The 20,884-nt window shown below is 46.5% G+C and overlaps 1 protein-coding gene across 15 annotated transcripts in view; it reads left to right on the forward strand.

The window, feature by feature from the left end:
* Positions 1–20,884, forward strand: part of LOC112576476 (protein spire homolog 1-like) — a 67,670-nt gene that overhangs the window by 37,226 nt on the left and 9,560 nt on the right. For 13 of the 15 annotated variants that reach the window (XM_025258928.1, XM_025258920.1, XM_025258923.1 and 10 more), the window contains 3 exons: positions 11,058–11,175; positions 14,181–14,216; positions 19,031–19,131. In XM_025258928.1, coding sequence (XP_025114713.1) covers positions 11,058–11,175; positions 14,181–14,216; positions 19,031–19,131 — 255 coding nt within the window. The remainder of the gene's footprint in view (positions 1–11,057; positions 11,176–14,180; positions 14,217–19,030; positions 19,132–20,884) is intronic. The other 2 variants (XM_025258924.1, XM_025258932.1) reach the window with 1 other exon arrangement.

Raw genomic sequence — 20,884 nt, forward strand, 5'->3', positions numbered from 1 at the left:
TGTTTGACTTGATGCTGGTCTCACGAAGAGGTTTGTTGTGCTGAGTCCTGTAAGTGTTGGAGGGCTAGCGATGTTCTTGCTCCCAGCGGAGGGATTTCCAGAGGATTAAACTGAAACTTTTTTAATGAGTGAAAACGTGTTTGCCGGCTCCTTTCTGTTTGTCAAGTGGACTTGTGGGTAGAGGGAGAGTTCATTTGCAAGTTGGTACACCATTGAACAGACCACAGGGAATTACCCTCCCGACTTATCGAGTTCCGAGACTAATTTATTTACCAGACAGTACATTTGGAGATATGATAACATTTGACTCCCCTTCCCCCGACCTATACAATGAGGGCTGGATGTCCTGGATTCAGATCTCGTATCGGGCTCACTGATCTTTCTCTGCATGTGGCATCTGTTTACAGGGCTGGCTGTTTGCTGTCATATAGCCTTAGTTGCTGGCTCGGCGTAAAACACTCCCAGTCCCTGCTTTTGCTCTGTTACCTGTCATCCCCTTAAATACTTGAACACTCTGCATCTGTCATCTCCATAGACACCATGTCAGGCTCAGTACTGTACATATCTACACTCCCTTAGAAACACTTTGCTAGGCTCAGTACTCTTTCATGCTTGCCCTTGTTTACTTCAGGTTTAATAGGCTTTATTTTTATTGTCCTCCTTAAATTCCGATTTAAACTTTTTTTTTTCTTTTTGATTTAAGGGATGAAAGCCGTTTGCTGTGTTCATTACTCGTTGTCCCTCCGTGGTCTAGCCAAGTATTTATGACTAACAGTGGAGTCTGGTAGAACACGAGCAGGCCTGCTGCAGCCACACAGCAAAAAGGTGGAAAGGAATCTGATCGTTAGAATGTTTACTTGCACAGTAATATTTTACTTTATTTCTACGTCTCGCGTTTGTTTTCAGGAGGATTCAGGGCAAACTTTTATTTTTTTAGTCCGGAGAAAGGGGAATGTAGACTGCGTATTTATTATCTCCCCTAGCGTTACCGCCCTTGGGATCTGGAGTGAAGCGAAATAACAGAATTCTTCGCTTTGAGATGGTCTTCCTGCGTGTGCGCGTGCAGCTTGCCCTATGACCTTTGCTGCTGACACGGGGTTAAACATCGTCGTGCTTGTGTGTGTTTGTTGTGGAGGTGGGGAGGTGAGCCAGTTTGTTCAAACAAATAAGTTTCAGTTATAAAAAGTTCACCTAAATCATAATATTTTATTTTGTTCTCTCTCTCGTCTTCAGCACGTCGCTACTCTCGTGCTGACTAAAGCTTTGACGGCCGACATTTGTGTGCACGGTCGGGTGTGTACATCGGGTGTAATCTCATTACTGTCTTATGTACGGATGTCGCCAAAGAACTGGAGACCATTGCAGAGAAACAGTCAGCCAGGCTTGTGCTGAACCCTGAGAAGTTCACTGATGTAGAAGACGACCAGTGTTGTCTACAGTGACGAATAAAATATCTATGAATATTTTTACCGAGAAACACATCCAGATTTTTTTTATTTCAAACAAATAAATATGCAGATTTTAAGCATGAACCTTCCAGATTGCTTTTAGGGTAGTCGTTAAAAAGCTAGATGTGGGGGTGGGATATTTTATTTTTGGACTGTTTGGTCACAGAAGATCAAACTCGTTTCGCTGTCAATTTTTATAGATGGAATTAATGTGGAATTAATGTGGGCTTGATATCGCTTGTCATATCTTGGCTGTGTAAATTAGAGACACACAAACCCTAGAAATAGCTCTTCACAAGAAATTTGAGTTTGTTTGTTTTGTTGTTTTTTGTTGTTGTTTGTTTTTTTTGTGTTTTTTTTTTTTTTTTTTTTTGGGGGGGGGGGGGGCGAGGAGGAGCGAAAAATGTGAAGGTTTTGTAGTTCAGAAGCCTGTTCCTCAAAATAGCAAGAGAGCGGGCGGTTATTACGGTTTGCTCAGACAACCCGAATGATCCGATTAATGAGAGCCAAACAGTACCGTGGAATGGAAGGAAAAAGATCGGGGCTGCTAAATGGACATTAAAAAAAAGGAAGCTAATTAACTGATTTATCTCAAGACAGCGGGAGTAAGCAAGATAAACAAAAAGTATTGATGATGATTTTGAACGAACTAAATAAACACACTCGTTGGAATGACTTTTTCTTTGTCAGATGCTGAACATGTTAGAGCTTATTTCTCTGTCAGTGACATGTTAGATGTCATTACTTTCATGTACTGTTTTCCTTATTTAATTTCTTTGATGAAGGTGGAAAACACTTGCCTATACATACATAATTGCGATTACGTAAGCCTGTGTAAAACAATACAACTTGTTATTGCATCCATTTTGTCAACAGCAGCTGTAATTCAACGTGTTTACTTTCTATTTGACCTTACAAAAATAAAGATATTTTCTCAGTGGTCGATAAAGCTTTCAGAGCAGTCATTTCCCCGCACAATTCTGTGTCCTTCCTTCGACCCGGAACTCGCAGTCTTTATTATTAATGCCAAGGGTTCATAAACGAGCGGCCACACTCCGGGATCCGCCGTCAGAGGTTTGTGGCAGCCGAGCTTGTCATGACAGGGGAGCGAGTGAATGAGGATGGATGAAAGTTTTGTTAAATTAATGTGTAATATATCAGGTGTAATGAAGTTACGGAGTCACAAATAGAGATTGTGTGTGTGGTTTGCTGGAATAGTTGTTCACTCTTGTCTATTATAAATATTATGTCTATTGTATGTTGCGCTGTACAGTTTGGGTAACGAGGGGGCGGGACGTTTAGAGTTCCCCCGGTAGGTGCGGGACCGCCTCTCAGTGTTGGAAATGGATGCACTAAGGTACCGTTACGCCCAGACTGGCCTGCTACTTACTTCACATCATTAGTCGACCGGCTTCTAGACCTTTCCTGAAGTCTGTAGGACCTGAACTGGCAGACGCTGGATGACACGGTTGTCGGCGCTACGCCATCTACATCCAGCTCGACAGTATTACATCCAGCTCCACATCATTACATCCAGCTCCACATCATGATGTCACTCGCTCATCGCTTCATTTCCAAGTGGTGTTCGCATGGTTGAGGTACGCCTGGTCAGTTTGATAGCCACGTCATCAAGGAGGAGAAAAACTGATCTTTGTACTGCAGTGGTGGGTCAGAATGGGGCTGCGTGATGCCGTAATGACAGAATAATAGCTTCATTTCCTGCTGGCCAGATAGGTGGCCTCTGAGTGTTGTCAGGAAACAAGAATTACCGCTACCAACTGTTAGACACTTATCCAGTCGAAAGCAGAGTGGAACTTAGAGTACAACGCAGAGGAGACGATTCTCCCTACTGTCCTCGTTCGCCTTTTCCTTGTCGTCTGTCGCAGTGTCGGTCTCACCTGCGCGATGAATGATGCCATAGCCTCCAGGTCCTGAATACAGTATAAAGCTGGGTGTCAAGCTTGTAGTTGTTGACCACACAGTGCTTGTGAAGAAAGCCGACAGGACACGGTTCTCGAGGACGTGTTCACGATCCATTCTCTGTCGTGGCATCGGCGCTCGGTGGTTTTGAACCTAAGGAAAATCAAACTTCAAATCGATGGGTTCGGGGCAAGTGAACTTTTCACACCACACTTCAGTTTGCTTTTGAGACCGGCGAGTTAAGACCTGTTTTCAACACCTCACAAGCCAACGGAGATGTTTGGAAGTTCAGCCGAAAAGCTTAGTGTCGTCTGATGTCCTGGCATACAAGTCAACCCTGAAGATAGTTCCCTCCTCTAACCTTTCCTTTCTCATGGTCCCTAGCTTGTTGGTTCTTTGACTACATTTTTTTTCTCTACAACCTTCTTTTGCTTGTTATAAAAGAAAGGAAAAAGTCTTGGTGCACGCTGTTTATTAAAACGGTGTATCTTGAGTAGTCGTCATTAAAATGTTCGTTCAACCGTCTACAAGTTTGAAACTGAGCACGTGACTACACAGGGGGTAAGGTCTGACTGATTTCTGTTGTGCGGGGTAGGGGTGTGGTTAAAGTGCGTTGGCTCTTCATCTCTTTTCTCACACACATCCAGTAACTGCGAGCTTTGTCCTGGGAGTGATTTACATAATCGATGGGTTGTGAGTTTGAGTGAAATCTCATTGCCTCCTTGTACCGCCTACGTGTGTCCCGGGAGGTCAAGTGAGGATCTGAAGCTCCAGAGTTTTTGCCTCTCTCTCTCTCGGGAAGTTTGTGTGTGTGTGGTGGGTAGGGGAGTGTAAAGACAGAACAGGGTTGATCTGCAAGGCGGTAGAAAATTTACCAAAATAAAAGGAAGAGCTGAGTGGGAAGGGCGTGAGGACGAAGTTTAATATTAACACACCGCCCACTCACTGTCGCTTCTATCCGCTCCCTCTCGCGTGCACTCTGGTGCAATCGGAAAGTATGGCAAAAAAAAGCAAAAAAAAAAATATGGTATTCTCAGCATGGTGTCTGACACTGAGAGAAAAGAATGGAGAAAAACGTTTTGGATGTTTATCTCTATCTCACCACTACCCCTCCACCTACTCTCTGTCCAGTTCCCGGTGAATCGTGGCCAGACGATCTCACGCTGTGTCGAGCTGCAGGTCGGCGAGTGATGATCAGGCCAGGTCATGCACTTTTGTCTGCAGGCTCTCGGGACCTGCCTGGCCTCCACTAACATTATCGTCTCGACAACCCAAGTCATGACTGTCCTTCTCTAGCAACAGGAGCCGAAGATGTATCCAGTCCCTCTTTAAAAGGTGGCTTTAAAGAAAAAAAGAAAAAACCAAAAACAAGAAACTCTCCCTGCCTCTCTCAGTACCAATGGGAACCTGGTGTGACCAGAGAATGGTTGGTTATATTTTACTTCATGCCAGCAACTGAGATAATCACGGCGAGGTTGTGATCAGGGAAGACCATGAGAGGAGGAGACTCCGCCTGTCGCATGTGCACCACTCACTTCCATATCCCCAGATGTGGCCTGCGCTGACCTCTCGAGGGGAATGGAGCTGTTTCCGGAGCTCTATATATATGTTTAGATTAACTCTTTCTCTCGGCAAATTACCGCAAAGACCGCGAAACCAATGTTGTCGTGTGTCTGGCAGGTAGAGGGCAGCACACACCGTCAGCCCACCTCCTGCTAACGTTCGCTCTGTCTCTCTCTCCTTCCTCCTCTCTCTCTCTGTGCGTGTGCGCGCGTGCGCAGAGATCGAAGGCCAGCACGTGCGGCGGATGCTCCAACGCCGTCAGTTGCCGTCAAGCTATAGCGTCATGCGGTGCTGCTGCTGCTGCTGCTGCTGCGCTGGTTCCGTGGTTGCGCGCGGTGTAACGAAGGTCTGTCAGTAGCCAGGTCTGGCCAGCCACGGACGTACGAGTCTATTGTCGGGCGGGTGTCTCGACCTGCAAGTTCGGGTGTGTGTGTGTGTGAAGTAGAGGGGAACCAAGCCTCCACACTTCATCGTCGTCTGACCACCGCGACACATGTCGCCGGCGCCATGGAGCACGCCAGATGTCAGCGGCGCCATTCCTGGGACATCAACATGGTAAACAGCCTGCATGCTCCTCTCTCTTTGGTTGTAATCTCAACGGACACTTCGCCGGAGAGAAAGCTGGGGTTTTGGGGGTTGGTGATGGAAGGGGTCAGGTGAGATATCTGTGTTTTTGTTAAAAGTCTTGAGTCGTCAGGGAGATAACTCTTGTTTGTGAGGGAATAACTCTCTAATCTCGAAAATACCTTCCGACCTGTGTTCGGAGGGGGGATCGCGTCGGGTTCGCATTGTATGGCCGCCTGCAGGGTGGGCTAGCCGCTTCGTTTCTTTCGTAGATGTTTTTCTTTCCCGACCCTGCCCGACAACACCGTCTCTCTCTCCTCCCCCTCCCCTTGCCCAGTCACGTGCACAGAACTGCCATATTGATTTTCGCGACTGCTGTCGAGCCCTGGTCACTGGCCTCCTCTTCCTCCTCCTTCACGCAACATCCCCGACACAGCCAACGACAGTGACTACTCTTAATGAGGGGGTGAGCATGGCGGTGGCTGCGCCTGTTCTCTAGTTCTCAGCTTTCTTGTAATCTCAAGCCCTTGAGCCGCCTTCCATTACTGGTTTGTTGTTTGTTCGCCGGCGATGTGAGATGTTACTCGATGTTGTGATAGTGAAGAGGGAGGTTTCCTTCTAGACGATGATCTGTCTCTCTCTCTCGCTGCACCCTTAACCGTGATTGCCTTGGTAACCCACAAAACTTCTCTGGAGGGGGGTGTCTTTATCGAAGTAATTTTCTTACGGAGATGAAGGTATAGAGAGCCGGCTGGTGTGTTTGGGTTGTTAGAGTTCCAGAAGGTTGTTATATTTTTCTTATATATTTATAATTTTTGTTTGTAAGGTATGTGAACTCTGGCATGGTTAGCGTTACAAGTATTTGCACCGTCCACTTCTCTGGATAAACACCTGCAGTGAAGAACTGCTCAGTTTAATTAATTTGCTGTAGATATTTTCCTCTCGCTCTCACTTTTTGTATATACATACAATTTTCTGTTTTAAGATATGGGAGCTCAGACATTTTTATGGCTAATAAATTTGCATCCCCCCCCCCCAAAAAAAAAAACAACAAAAAAAAAACCATCCGCATCAAGAACCGTCTAGTTCAAGAAATTCATTATTAATAAATGATTTTGTTTTAATCATCGTCGTCATCATAGTCACTGTCATAACCGTCTACGTTCGTGCTTATCATGCAACTCCTCCCAGATGTATTCAGGGTTGCGAAATGCTGTGTGTTATTGTGTGTGTTTTGTTTTATTGTTTTTTTGTGATAGTTGCGTGGTCATACAGGGGGAACATCAGGTGGCGTAGCCGCCGGGCGGTTAATGCGCCTGTCGACTCAGCATCCCCCACAGCCACAACGCCTACCCCTCCGTTAGTTCCACTCTTTGTTAGAGTCAGCACAAAACGCAACGCCAGTCGGAGACCGTTCATTGATATCAGTGATAGTCGCCTGGCTCTGGCCTTTCCTTTTGTGGAAACAACAAGCAGCCGTCCGCCAAGTACCGCCATATGGTGACGAGGGGAGACAGGGCGCACCTGGCAACCAAACACAGGCAACCACACACGGGACTGATGAAGACCAGCAACACCACTGCACCATCACGATCGCCTCAGGTGCGGAGGCGTGTACAGCGGTCTTGAACCCCGGAGTCCTCACCCTCGGCCTCCCAGAGCGCCGCTTGGCGACAGGGCAATAGTCTGGTACCAACCTCGGGACAAGAGACTGCCATGAAGATGTTAACTTGGTAGCGACCACATTTTTATTATTTATTTTTATTTTTTATTTATTTATTTTTGGTAAGTCCTTGAGGTCGACTGAGAGGTTATGGGATCTTTTCACGACTACACTGTCCTCTTTTCAAAGTCAGACACCCTCTTGCGTCGCCATGGTGTGCCGAACTGGGAGAAGACTGGTAAACGTTTGGATCCTCACTGGCTGGAAACTGCCAAACACGAGGAGGTGGGGTTACAGCCAGACAGCCGGCCATTGATTTCTAGCTTACGTCGGCGTCACGTCCAGCAACTACGGCTTAGTCTCGCGTTCGCCTGCTGTTTGCTTTTATGGATGGGTCCAGTCAGCCGGGTCACCTGATGCTCCCTGGATAAACCACAACGATTGTTTGTGTATGGTGGACACAGGGTGGTAAAGTGGATTTGTCCGCGGCTTTAACGGCCCTGTCCTGAGCCTGTGGTGTCTTGGACTGCAGTTTGCTGCCGCAAAGTGGTTTTGGAACCTTTCATCTCGCCTGCGCTGATTCTAACATATTAACCTGGCTTTTGTGTTAATAAAGGATGTGGCCACACCGCAATAATCTGACAAAAACTGTAGTTGGATGTGTGTGGCCGACTCCTTTTCTTGACATTTCGAAAGAGTATTAAGTCTGTCTGATCATTAATTTGTACCTTTTATCTCCCGAAATGTAAAGCTCGGGAGAAAAATCTTTTTTTTTACAAGGTTTTTTCTCCACAACAGTCACTTTTGTGTAATAGCGATGTGTTTATGTTCTCCCTTTATTGAAATTAGTATCTAGTTATTCACTTTACATTAGCTTTGACTGGCATGGTGGCTGTCCACCACTCAATCCGTTTCTCGTGTCCCTTGCAAAGTCTTCCACCCAGCCACCATCTGCATCCAGTCCCTACATCAAACTTACTTCCTTCTGTCGTGGAAACTGCCAGTGTTCATAGAGCAGTGTGATGAGGACAGTTGTTAACGGTAAAACTCGTGCCATCTTCCATTTAGTCCGAGGATAGTTATTTTCCTCGGCCGCCATTGTTTTAATGAATGTGCGAGGCTGGAGAAACCTTGCTGATGATGTTGGGAGGACTTGAAACCTCTGTGCAGTATCGTGCTTGGGTAGAGGAGGGAAAAGGGGGGTAAGATGATAGGCAGCTATCTGTACTGAACAATACTTGGAATGAAGGGAGGGTCAGATATTCAGACCTCGGGACGAACTTCATTCTGGGCAGGTGGCAGGGGACCAGCTACGTGTCATGATGTGGTTGGGTGAAGGGAGAACTACCCGCTTTCCACCCGCCATTTCCGTGCAGGGTGTATGTAAAGTAATGCACAAGCTGACCTCACGGAATAGATGTCTCGCTCGCAGAAAGCATCTCTGTCTCTTCTTGCCATCGCCACTCCACTCACGGGTGCGAGCCAAACAGTGGGAGGGAGGCAGAACTTCCTACCCCGACCCCCATTGTCAACAGAGCTTTAGAAAGATCTGTGTCTTCAAGAAGTCTGTGAACGTGTCGGGGAGGCGTGAAGTGAACATCAAGCTGCTTTTTTTAAAAAAAAAAAACTAATCGATTGTGGTGGAGCCTTCGTATGCTTGCCGCTGCCTCCCTACCTCGTCTGAAAGGTCACCGAGTTCTTTGAAGGAAGACAGGAAGACAGTGGCTTTAGATGCTAAAAGACAGGGCACTAAACTGTGGCTTTTATTTTGGATGGTATTTATTTATTTTTGTATATAGACTGAGAATACAAAACTGTGGCGGTAGACGGTTGAAGATAAAGCTGTAGTCACTCTGTGGCGTTTTGTTGTCGTTGATATTGGTGGTCTGACAATTGTAGTCTGGGGCTACAGACACTAGACAAGAGTTCTACCAGGCCGGAGACCGGCGTCTGTCTAGCTATGTCTTCGAGGAGAGTGGTGGAGAGAAAAGTCGTTTTAAGGTTTCAGCACATCCCTTACAGAATGTTGACGGGAGAAGTCTTGTTATTTCTATGGTGACCAAACACTGAACTGTCCGCTGTACAATCTACTATTCACGCAGCTCATATCATCTCCAGACTCAAATTGTGAAACAACTTCAGTCAGGACCAATGATGATAAAGGAAGCCCAAGCTTTGAAGCGGGCTGATTGTAAAGATGTCTTAAAAGTGAAAATGACTATCCAGGCAACAGTTGATGTGTTGCCAGAAAGGTTTGCAGCGAGGCGCAGTTGATAAGTAAAGATGCTTACCTCTGTTGTCGCGCACGCCAACGACGACTTCTGTACATGTTTACCAACAATAGTCACAACCACCAGTTGTGACCTGTAGTCTTGCTGTGGCGGGGATTAGGATAATATCTAGCTCATTAATCTTTTAGTTGTGATTGGTAGGACTCAGGAGGAAAGCTCTTTGGCCCAGAGCCACATGGAAGGGTGCAGCAGCCGACACGGATGTGGAGAGATTTCGTCATGCCCTTGGCGATATTTTTTTAAAGGTGTGTTTGTGTGTTTGTGTGTGCACGCGCACGTTTGTCGGGCAAGGTTTGTGGTGAAGGAAACGTTGGCCAGACACACGCCACTGGAGCTGGTAACAGTTGCTACCTGAGGCTGACACGTGGGGAGCTGATACACAGTGCAGACAGGTGACCAGTCCATGCTCGCTCGGCTTATTTACTCATGAGCCCACCTGATGTCGGGTGTGTGTTGTCATACCTGTCAGTGACAGGTGAGCGCAGGCAAAGTAGAGAAGGACGTGAACGTATGTAGTCATTACTCTCCGTGTTTAAAGTCTTTTGTAGTCGTGACACCTAGTCATCGGAACTCGCTTGAGCGTAGACCTTTTCGCTAATTTCTTTCTGATGCTTATAATTAATTCGATGTTTTGATTGTTGATCCAAATATTTTTGAATGTCTACACGTGTTTTAAAATGGTGGTGGGGGACTTGAAGGGAGATTAATTCCACATGGACATAGAGATCGTGGACACTGCTGACAGTCACACGTTACTTTAACGGCTCTCATTTCAACAGATTCGTTATCTCGACCCCCACCCGTCTGTCTGCCTACCTGCTAACACGTGTCATTGCTGTTATCCTGCACGATACTACAGATGTGTATGAAGTCAGAGACTCGTTTAAAGGTCCTGTGGGCCGACTTGTTTGTGTCTACTTGTTTATTTTCCTGCGTGCTTGCTTTCTAGGGCGACTGTTGTGCCGAGGTATCAGTCAGCCGTTAGCTGCGCTCCCCTCGTAATCCCCATCAGTAAATGTGAGTGTGACCGCGGAGAAAAGGGTCTGTACCTTGAAACAACAAACACTCTAACCGTCGTGGAATGCTAGAGGGAGAGGAGAGGGTGTGGCGGGTTGTTTTGTGGGGGTTGGGAGAGGTCCAGACGTGACAGTTGGCTCTGACGGAAAGTAGCGAAACTCCTGATGTAGTCTTTGCAGTTGAAGTCCGTGCGGATGGAGTGGTTGGCTGCAAGTGAAGGTGGGGAGCTGTGGTCGACATACTGTGTTTAGTCGCCATCTCCACCGAGTCCGCGGTCACACCTTCTGGTCAGTGAGATGTGAGAGACACCTCGGGCCCACAGTGTGTCGTCAGGAGACACTAGGTGCACATCCCCCCGTTCTCCTCCTCTCTTCATCTTTGCAGTCTTAGCAAACCTTCATTGTCCTCCACACCAGGCCACACCCCACTGATGGCGTCTGCTTTCATCTTTCCTCCACTTGTTCAGATTTTACTTTTAACACAACTGCCAGTGGCATTGAGATTCTTGACCACTCGGCCGTACCTAGCACTTTATTTCCATAAATGATTTGTTTCAGACTAGAGCAGAAATGTTTACTTTGTTATTTGCAGGTTAAAGACCGGAAACTGAGGTCGCTGCCGCCAAAGCCGCCGGACCCCCACGAGCAGCTCCTGCTAGACATTCGCGCCAAACCCAAACTTCGCCCAGTCAAGGACGGCCGGCTTGTCGGTAAGATCATCTTGCTGCAGCTTGGCTTTTCCAACTTTATTTCAGCTTTTTAAAAAAAATTTAAGTGCTTGTGATAGTTTGAAGCCTCAACATCGAGATAAAAGCTCCCTAAGTTCTCATCGGTATTTTTTCTCGTCTGTCTTTTTCTTCCTCTGTTGCTGCTGCTGCCGAGTACGATCTCTGTTCCCTTAAATCCCTTTTCTCGTCTTTTCCTGCTCGTTGTTAATAGTTCGTCTTGAATGTTTAGTGGCAGTACACGACCTTCAGTATTTATATTACATTATATTATATATTGTTATATGCGCGTGTTTTCCTGTGTATTTCCTGTCCACTGAAAACGCTTGCACACATCCCATAATGTTTATGTTAATCGTTATTCTGACAGCATGCTCCAGACACCATTCTTTGAACAGAGTTTATGACTTGTGACACTTTCTTTCAATGGCGCATTTTTTTAAAAAATGTTCACACCGTGTGCAGTCAACTGCAAAGAGTTTGATCAGAATGAGCATGGGGATCCCCAGTCCCTCCTCTAAACAGTCGGTTTGCTAACATTTCGCAGTGTTCCAGATGCTGTATGGTCTTCTCAGGCGTCAGATAGCGAAACATTCTCTACCTCGGAATTCCTGAGACGGAGATCATTCTTTTATCGCAGGCCTTTGGGAAGACCGAGACCTAAGTGGCCCGACCCTCGCACTTGTACCATTCTCTGGCTGAGCTACCTTCGCGCCTATTATCTACAATTACTCAGCGTGTGGCCGGCCCACGAGGCTCGGTTCTACAACGATTGCTGGATTATAGGCTGTGGTGCGACTTTCTTCCCTCCAACTTTTCTTTTTCCATCCTAAACATATACATTACTCTATTCAAGCAAGCCGTTATGCACTGACAGGTGACATAGGTATCAGTCCAGCTAGACATCTACAATCTTGTTGGGAGCCATGTTTGTTGTCTGCTGTTGTCCTCATGCCTGGAGTTTGTTTTCTTCCTGAGGTCGGAGCCTCGCTGTCAGAAACACAACGGTCTGCTTCACCACGTGGTCAGATGTTTGACTGTACTCGGCTCGTTGAAACTGCCGACATTGTAACATAGTCAACATTTAAAAAGGTAATTTAATTTTGTCTGCTCCATTCCAGCGGCTCTTTTTATGGTAGTCTTCATTTTCTGTCCGTAATTGACGATCTTCCTGTGTGTGTTTTGAGAGAGTGGGATCGACGACAAAGAAGATGAAAAAAAAAAGATAAAAGCTGCGTCGTTGTTAATGTCATGTCCCAAGCGCTAATTCGATGCCTCAACAAGAAAAGGAAGTTTTAAAAAATTATTCTGGAATGCAGCCATTACTGGAAAATCTGTTTTTTGCTGTTCATATCCCCGAAGGGGTTCAGTTGCAGTCTACCTCACTACTGCGCTAACCTGTAATGTGGATGAGAGTGTGTGTCTTGCCGCCAGCCATTGTGGTAGAAGTGACGGAAGAACAAGGAGAAAGTCGGCTGACCCCACCACCCCAGCCTCACCTCTACTTCTGCTTCCAGAACACACCACCACCCACCACCACCCAGACCAGCAGCAGATGAAGAGTTGCAGGCAGAAATCAGTTAATGGATTGCCTGTCTGTGCGAGAGACTAGGGCACGAGACGCAGGACAAGGGGTGTGGTGTCTGTAGAAGGACCTGAACTGATCACCAAGATTATGGACATTGTTTTTTTGCTGTTAAAAATCAATGGCTGCTCCTCTAACTTTCCAAAATCTGCGGGGTTGGGGATTGGGGATGAGTGGGAGGGATTAGTCGTGATGTGGAAGACCGTCTATACCTACACGACTCTCGTACCGAGAGACTTGAGTCCTTACTAAACACGACTTTCATTAAGCGGTCATCCACATGCACTCTCTGTGACTCTGTGTTGCATCTGACTTCACTCTCCTTCCAACACACCCTCGTCTGTTGTACAGGGCTGACTGCCTTGCCCTGATATAATATATTATAGCCTTAGTTGCTAGCTGGGCGTGAAACAATTCCCCCCACACACACCCTCCAGCACATCCACCCACTCGCCTCCTGTTCGAGTTTTCTCGTATTCGCCCCCACATGGGTTATTATTATTATTACTATTATTATTATTATTCGCTTACTAATGCAGCTCATCTCCATGATGGGTAGCTGCAGCAGAACCAGCTCTCCAGGCTACAGGAGGCTTTCATCGGGAGAGCTGTCGTCTGCCAGACCACTTGTGACCAAAAAGATTGTAGTCTTAGTGTCCTTTCTTTTTGCTCTGACTCTCTTAAGGTGGAGAGGTTTTTTTCTTTCTTTGTGGGGGCGGAGGTGGCGCCTCTTCACATCTTTTATTTCGCTGTAGACTGTCGAGGTCCTTAGAGAATGCCGGTGTGCCCGAGATTAGGCTTCTGCCCTGCTGAGTACACTTTTCCCTAAGGTAGTCTTTTTTTTCTTTTTTTTTATATATAAAAGTGGAAAGCCTGCTAGTCAGTAGTGGTGGTGAACATGATTAGTAGTAGTAGTGTTGTTAGATTGAAAAGGAGGGATGGGAGAATTAACATTTTTCTTTCCAAACCCTCTCTTCCTTCCTGAGAGACGGTGTTGGCACAAATGCAGGTTGTAGAGGGACTCGTGCACGAACATCAAGCTTGGTCAGACGAAATCTCAATCCCACAGACTTGGCATAGGGTGTGAGCACCTCCTCTCAACCTGAATTCCTGCTCAAATCTGTCTTTACTGTGGTCGATGCCTTTTTCTGTTCTGGTGCACTCATCCTCTACTTCCCACCCCTAGCTCCCGCCTTCACCTCCCCATCTCTTCCATCTCCCACCACAGCCCAGTGTTCCAACTCGTTATTCCACTTCATTTGAGGTGAGTCGAGGATACTATTGAAACATGAATAGGTCTTGGCACTGTGAAATGCAGGCTGCATAAACTTGAATTGCATTACGCCCATTCCTTGTTTTGGGAGAGCCAGAAAGAACTGAATATGAATTTCTGTTTTGCTGCCAGTATACGAAGACAGCCTGATAGCGGATCTTTTTATCTGTGAGTATGTTTTTCTTTATGACAGTTTTGAGAAAGGTCAGGGTTGGCACTGGATTGGTTATGGGTCACCTCTAGCCTGTAACTGCTAAGGTTTAGCTAAAGGGTTAACCCTTGCTAACATCTTCATCCGTTCCCGGTGTTTGTCTAGTTGTAGAGATTCGCACTAGGATTGCATAATTGCGGTTTGTTTGCTGGTTTGGTTTTTGGCTTTTTTTTTTTTTAATGCATGCAGGTTTTTTGTGGGGATATAATGATATTTTTTTAAGTAATAATATTATTTGTATTATCTGTTGTTGGTGCATTCGTCTCCCTCTAGGTGTAACATGCATGAGAGGTGATCAGAGGTTTACTGGTAACAGGTCTGATGTTGGGGTCTGTCGCACGGCGCATGGTCAAGCTGAGGCATTGTTCTCTTGTGTTGTGTTGTGTATCCACATGTATGTAATGTTCACTTGTGTTCACCTGCACATATAACATTCTGTTCACTCGTGTTGTGGTATCTAGATGATATTACAATCTTTGCGTTGAATCATCTAGATGTAATGTTGTGTTACCATACCCCAGATATTATGTTCCACCTGGTATCGTGAACTTCTTTTACAGGCCTTATTGAGCGAACAGACAGTTAGAATTTCTTGACTGTTTTAGGGCCATATTTTGTAGCCCTGTCGTGTGCTATTTACCAGATTAGTGGACAAACTGCTGGACCAAATGTCTTGGGTGAAGAAGGATAGGTGAGAGACATCCACAAGAACAAGTGCGCTACAGCTGCGGCAGGATGAATTATAAATTGACTGCAATATGTATTACACAACATCCTTGTGTCAGCAGGCTTCGTGGATCACTGGTCACTGGAAGAAAACAAAGTGTCAGCGTTCAGGCCACCCGCTCTTTTCACAAACAAGGAAGCAACAAGGGGGAGTGGGGCGAGGAAAAAAAGCAGGAGTCGGTGTCGGATGAATGATGAATGTTGTCAGGAATCGATAGTTCCTCACCCTCACCACACGTACGTAGGTCTATACAACATGCGTGTGATAGGGAATCTGTCCAGCTGTCAGTGCTGGTCCTCGGGGTGGGAGCGTTGGTGGGTCACGTGCCCCTTGTCGGTAGGTTTGTCCTACAGAGCTGGACGCGATGAGTGAGTTGTCTTGTCTCCAGCCATCAGGGTCCAGCCTTTTCCCTCATCCTCCTGTTTCTTTTTTTTTTATCCTCCTTCACCGCCTCATTTTCAATTTTTCTTTATCCTTCTCTTTCTACTTCTTGCTCCTTCTCATTTATTTCTTCCTTCGTTTTTGTTTTTTTTTCCTCTCTCTCTCTTGTTCACTACCGTCATTTGTTGCCGCCATGGCAGCACGCTCAAAGACATGGCCGTCTACTCAGCATTCAGCGTCTTCCGAAATGGGGTTCATCTAATTTGCGAGCTCCTGTCATTGTATCTGTCATTATTGTAAGAACGGGATTTACGAGTTTCCAACTACTGGATGCAAGATAATTTGCGAAGACAGTAATTTACGAGTTCCGTCATTATGTTGAGAGACGGGTGGAGCGGGTGTCGAGGTTGCCGTGATTGAGTTGAAGTTCTCGCTGCCGAGAGTGAGTTGCACAACCGTTGCTGGGTTCTCTATGGTGTGGTAAATCCCTTTGTACAAGAGTTTTTTCAACTTTTTAATGTTATCAGTATACTCGACTGCGACCGCAGTACGGGGAGGGTTGGTTAAAATTGTTAGGTTAAAGGTTGACTGGAGGGACTGGGTTTAGATCGCTGCAAAGCACTAATACTCTTGTATTAGCTAAAGTACTTATCGCGGGATACATCGCCGAGACTGCAAGGATGGCGAGATGTCGCCTCCAGCATCAGTCCCTTAGTTCCGATTGGCCGTTGGACGGGGGGAAGGAGTATCATCATCATTTCTCGCCATTATCTCCTTCTTCCGCAGTCTTCTGGGATGCGGCGAATGACAGGCAGGCCAATCCACTCGGTGTTTTTCTGCTCATTTTCTCCTGTCTGCTGCTTATTCTCAGTCCCGATACCGGTCCCTGCCAAATTGTCCATGCAATCCCTGATGGTCCTGAGATGTGCGCAGCTCACTTCATTCTCGTCTTTGGCCTATGGTCAGAGGGAATCCTTGGGTCTCATTGCCGGATTCTCTTCTCTATCTGTTCAGCTGCTGGCCTGTCTGTAGGAGATAGGCAGGATTCTTCTACAACACTTACTAGTTCGCCGCGAGATAGCTTCAGTTGCTGACTCGGGGGTAAAAACATCAGCAATCAGCCAACCTCTCCAAACAAGGATGTGCAGGGAGAGAGGTCCAGATAGAGAGTCAGGAAGTGTAATCATCTATTGATTATGCGTTTGTGCGTCCATCTCAGGATTAAAGCACGGCTTCTCCAAATTAATGAGAATGCCGGAAGAATTTTTTTGTTTGAACCAAGTCCTGGTTGACCCAACAAGCCCGCATGCCGCAAACAACCTCTCATACCCTTGTCTCGTCTCCTAACCCCACCACCCATTACCCAGCTCCCTGTCTGCAAGCACGTACATGCACATGTATGTAGTCGTCATCAGCCGTTTGTCGAAGCTGTTCTCGTTTTCAGGGAAGCAAGTTGACAGGACTTGTTGTATGATTGATGACGAGATAAACGATGATCGTAGAGAGGCGATCACAATGGGTTGGACCGTGTGCAGAAAACCTTTGCTGGACAAATCTCACCACCCAACCCCTCACACTCTCGTCCCTTCCCCGCACCCACTTCGGCTTGTTTCCAGCCTCCTTGTTGGATGGCGAGAGTGGCTGAAAGGCACGTGATCGATCAGGGATCACCAGGTGTGTGGCAGCCCCAGCTTTTAGTCCGCGCCACTCCCTCCGCCACCCGCCCCTTTGATGAGAGGGTGTGTGGGATGAAGGGGTGGGGGATGTATTGTATGGGAATGCATGTAGCCACGTCTGTATTCTCTGGCATCCTTTGAGGCAGGCTAGGTGTCCGAGCAAAAAGCGAGTGGTTGTGAAGTCCTGCGGCTTCTTGAGCTCTGGGGCTGTCTTGTATCAATGTCGCCCCGTGGCTGTCTGAACACCGAGCTGTCCTGCTTCACTTTGCCAGCTGCCGTCCGTAGGTGGACCTCATGTGGTGGTCAGCTTGTGGGCGACTTGTGGTCTCGGTGTCTCGGGGCGTTTGTCTGTGCTGGTATCTAGGTTTTGTCCCCACAACCCCACACCACCTCCTTCACAGGTTTCCATCGTCTCGCTTTTTAATAAATGTTCAGCTTCGTTTACATTTTCTTTTTGATAACTCCCTCTTCCCTCTCCCTCCTCTGTGTGTGCGTGGGGTGAGGGTGTACTTAAAATGTGAGCAAAATTCGCCTGGCCTTTATAGTTTGTACAACATTCACTCTGACCAGGTCGATATGAAGGTTATGTCTCCATGAGAAGTCGTATTATGACGTGTGTGCATGGCTGCATGTGTTATTCCCCCTCCCGCTATTTTTTTTTTTTTTTTTTTTTGCATGCGAGGTACGTGCTTTTTTTCAACGGTTTCCTATTTCTCCCAACTTTTTTCGCTTTGACCTTTGTCGGCTGCTTAGACTTCAGCAAAGCTTTTGCCTGCCGGGCTACTTCCATCTTTAAAGATTTCTAATAATTGACCCTCGCCCTTCCACCCCCTTTCACCGCGCTCAGCGGCGGGTGCCGGAGGGATCGAGCGTCTGCCATGTTGCTGGCTGTGAGCGGAAACTCCAGCACATCATTAGACTGGGGAGGGGGAGGAGTTGGCAGGCGGCTGCTACCTGCTCCTTCCGTCCTGATAATCTAGCATTCCTATCGAGCCCGTCGTTGAGTTTTTTTATATATATATTAATAGTAGATCTCCAGAGGGGGGCTGGAGGGGATGGGTGCTGTAGTTAGCACGAGTATGACCGGTACACTGTAATAAAGCAGGCGCCCACACAAATCCTCCTGCACTGACTTGTGCTCACTCTCTAATTGTCAGCGCACCAGTGGAGAGCCAGGGGAGAAAACGACTGTCGGTAATCAGTATTCTTCCAGAGAGAAAGAGAAAGTTTCTTAGCAAGGTATATTTTTATTAGGGAGTGAAGGATGTGCAACAGAAAAGTTTCTCAGGAATTTACTTTCGGCAAACCAATTCGGTGCATCTATGTATTTAATGGATCTTATGTAATCTCAATACAAAGCTTCAAAATGCAGAACCACCAAAAAGTTTCAGTTCAGCCTCAACCATTACCTTTAAAAAAACACTTTTTCCCATTTAGAATTCTTTCTTAACATCATGAGAAAATTTCATCATATGCGGAATAGGTCTGGTGAGTATTGTGGCCAAAATATATTTTAGGAGACTAATCCTTCTGAGCTTAAAACACATCACTATTATTTCAAGTCTTTGGTCTTTCTCTGCGTTCAGTTGTGTGTGGTGGTGGTGGGGCAGGTGGTGGTGGTGGTGGGGTATCACGAAGGAATAATGTTAACTTGGCCTTTGATTCGAGCTTATTTGTCCTACATCGTACAGTTCTCTTGCATCAGGCCACATGTGAGGTCCTTCGACTGTGTGGAGGGCAATCTTTGATCCGAAGAATTATGATTCACAATGATATTGCATTACACTACCGTCACAACAGATTTATTACAAAAGCTGAAATGCTGCCATAAGGTAAATATAGAAACTCAGCCCAAGGTGCACTAAGTGCGCACGTGCATATCAATAACCGCGGTATATAGCATATATGTCCCCCATCATTTGTGTCCACAGCAGGAGGCAGCAATTTTGTCGGGCCGCCAGCTTATTGATGGTGTTTTATGTTGCAGTGGAAACTTCGCGAACCAAGCTGGGCGGCGAGGACAGTCCGCCAGTCACACGCAGGGTCATCAAGCCGGACTTCAGCCTCTTCCTGACCAGCAGCTTCGAGGTAGTGTACGCCTGTGTCATGACATGTCCTTGTGGTTGGACATTAGCTTGTGCTCCTCACCAGTAGTCAGTTTGAAGGATCTCGCGGTCCACACTGTATGTGTGTGTGTGTCAGAGTGACAATAACAAACAGAAAAAAACATTTACATATTCAATACTTTAGTCTGGGGCATTTTGGTCTGGGAAACAGCTGTGCATATTGCAAGCTGACACAGCAGATGAAGAGAACATGCTTATTTTCTACCTCCCACCTCCATGTCGCAAAAGAGAAGAAAAAAAAAACAAATAAAAATTGTGCTCCGAGCGTTGCCATGATTTGCTGGAGGTGCTTGGTTTGGTGTGGACTTCAAAACGCGACCCTTGTCAACCCTGGCGATCTCTGGCCGGTCGTACAGCAGCACTTCCTCTATTGCCTCCACTTGATGATCAATCCCAAACGATCCATTGGGGTGGAGGGGTCACATCCTCATCTCTTACCCCTTCTAGCCTTTGATTTCTTGGTCTGGTAGCCAGCGAGATGTGGGGACTGGTCTGACAGGTACCAGGTTTGAGTTTTTGGTGCTGGCTGCTTAGTTACAGTGTTATTCGTGTGGCCTGATCCTCCATGATTATCGCTTTTTTTTCTCTCCTCTAGTAGGTTGCACTGGTTGATTGAAAACACCCACACTCAGAGAAAGACAGGGGGAGACAGAGACCATGTATTTTTGGAATATGAATTTATTTGAGGGGACAATGAAACTACAGCCTTATGTGAACTTATAGCATTTTGTTTTTCAAACAAAGCATAAAATAGAGGAAAGCAGGAGTATTCCACCGGTGGTCCTGCTTCTTGAGGACTGATGGCGTGGAGCAGAGCTGCGCGTGCATGTCATTGTGCGGCTGGTTGGAATTACTTCATGCTTCATTTCTTTCTGCCTGGACAAAGGAAATTCTGGTTCAGGGTCTTTTTTCCAATCCGCTGTCAGTGTCATGACATTTAAAAAGAGCTCAGCTTGTTTTGCTGCCAAACCCACGAAACGTGTTTGTGGAAAGAAGCGGAAAAGACAAGAATGACAGACAGTGAGCTCGTTGTTGTGGGAAATAAAGCCTTGGTTCACTGTTGTTTGTATCTTTTCCTTGGTCATCAGTTCAGAAGGTCAAATGAATCTCATGGTCGCCAGTTTGCTTCGTGTGAGATAGATATGTCCACGGATGTGGTATACACTTGCCTCGCATGTTCATAGAGTTGCAATGTGTCCTACAGAGACCTGTCGCCATTCCAGTGACCTAGGTAAACCTTTTACACTCCCTCTCCTCCATCCCTTTGTTTATATTGTCGCAGCGAGTCTGGAAGAGACTGTTTTCGTCACCGAGACCTTGTGCTTTCTTTTGCGGAAGAATGGCAGTGCAGCTGTTTCAGATTTTTGTCGAAAAATGTTTGTGAAAAAAAGGTTGTGCTGAGGAGTGAAGGCAGGGACTAGTATCAACATCAAGAAATTCTTGCTTTGAAACGTTTGCAATGATCTTTAGCCCGACTGTGTTATCAGGAAACATGTTACGTCCCGGGGGTGAGGGGGAAGCAGCTACAGAGATACCCTTGTTGGAGGAAGGGAAGATTGGAGGGGGTAACTATTTTTAGTTTCCTTACTTTCGGTTTTCTCGTTTTATCAAAGCACGAAACAGTGCCAACAGAATGTGCGTCGGTGCGCACATGCTTCTGTGTGTGTGTTGAAAAGAGGTTACCGGTTCCCCTGTCGAGCGGGTGTCAGTGGACA

Source organism: Pomacea canaliculata, linkage group LG12 (genome assembly GCF_003073045.1).
Source record: "Pomacea canaliculata isolate SZHN2017 linkage group LG12, ASM307304v1, whole genome shotgun sequence".
Classification (NCBI taxonomy): Eukaryota; Metazoa; Mollusca; class Gastropoda; order Architaenioglossa; family Ampullariidae; genus Pomacea; species Pomacea canaliculata.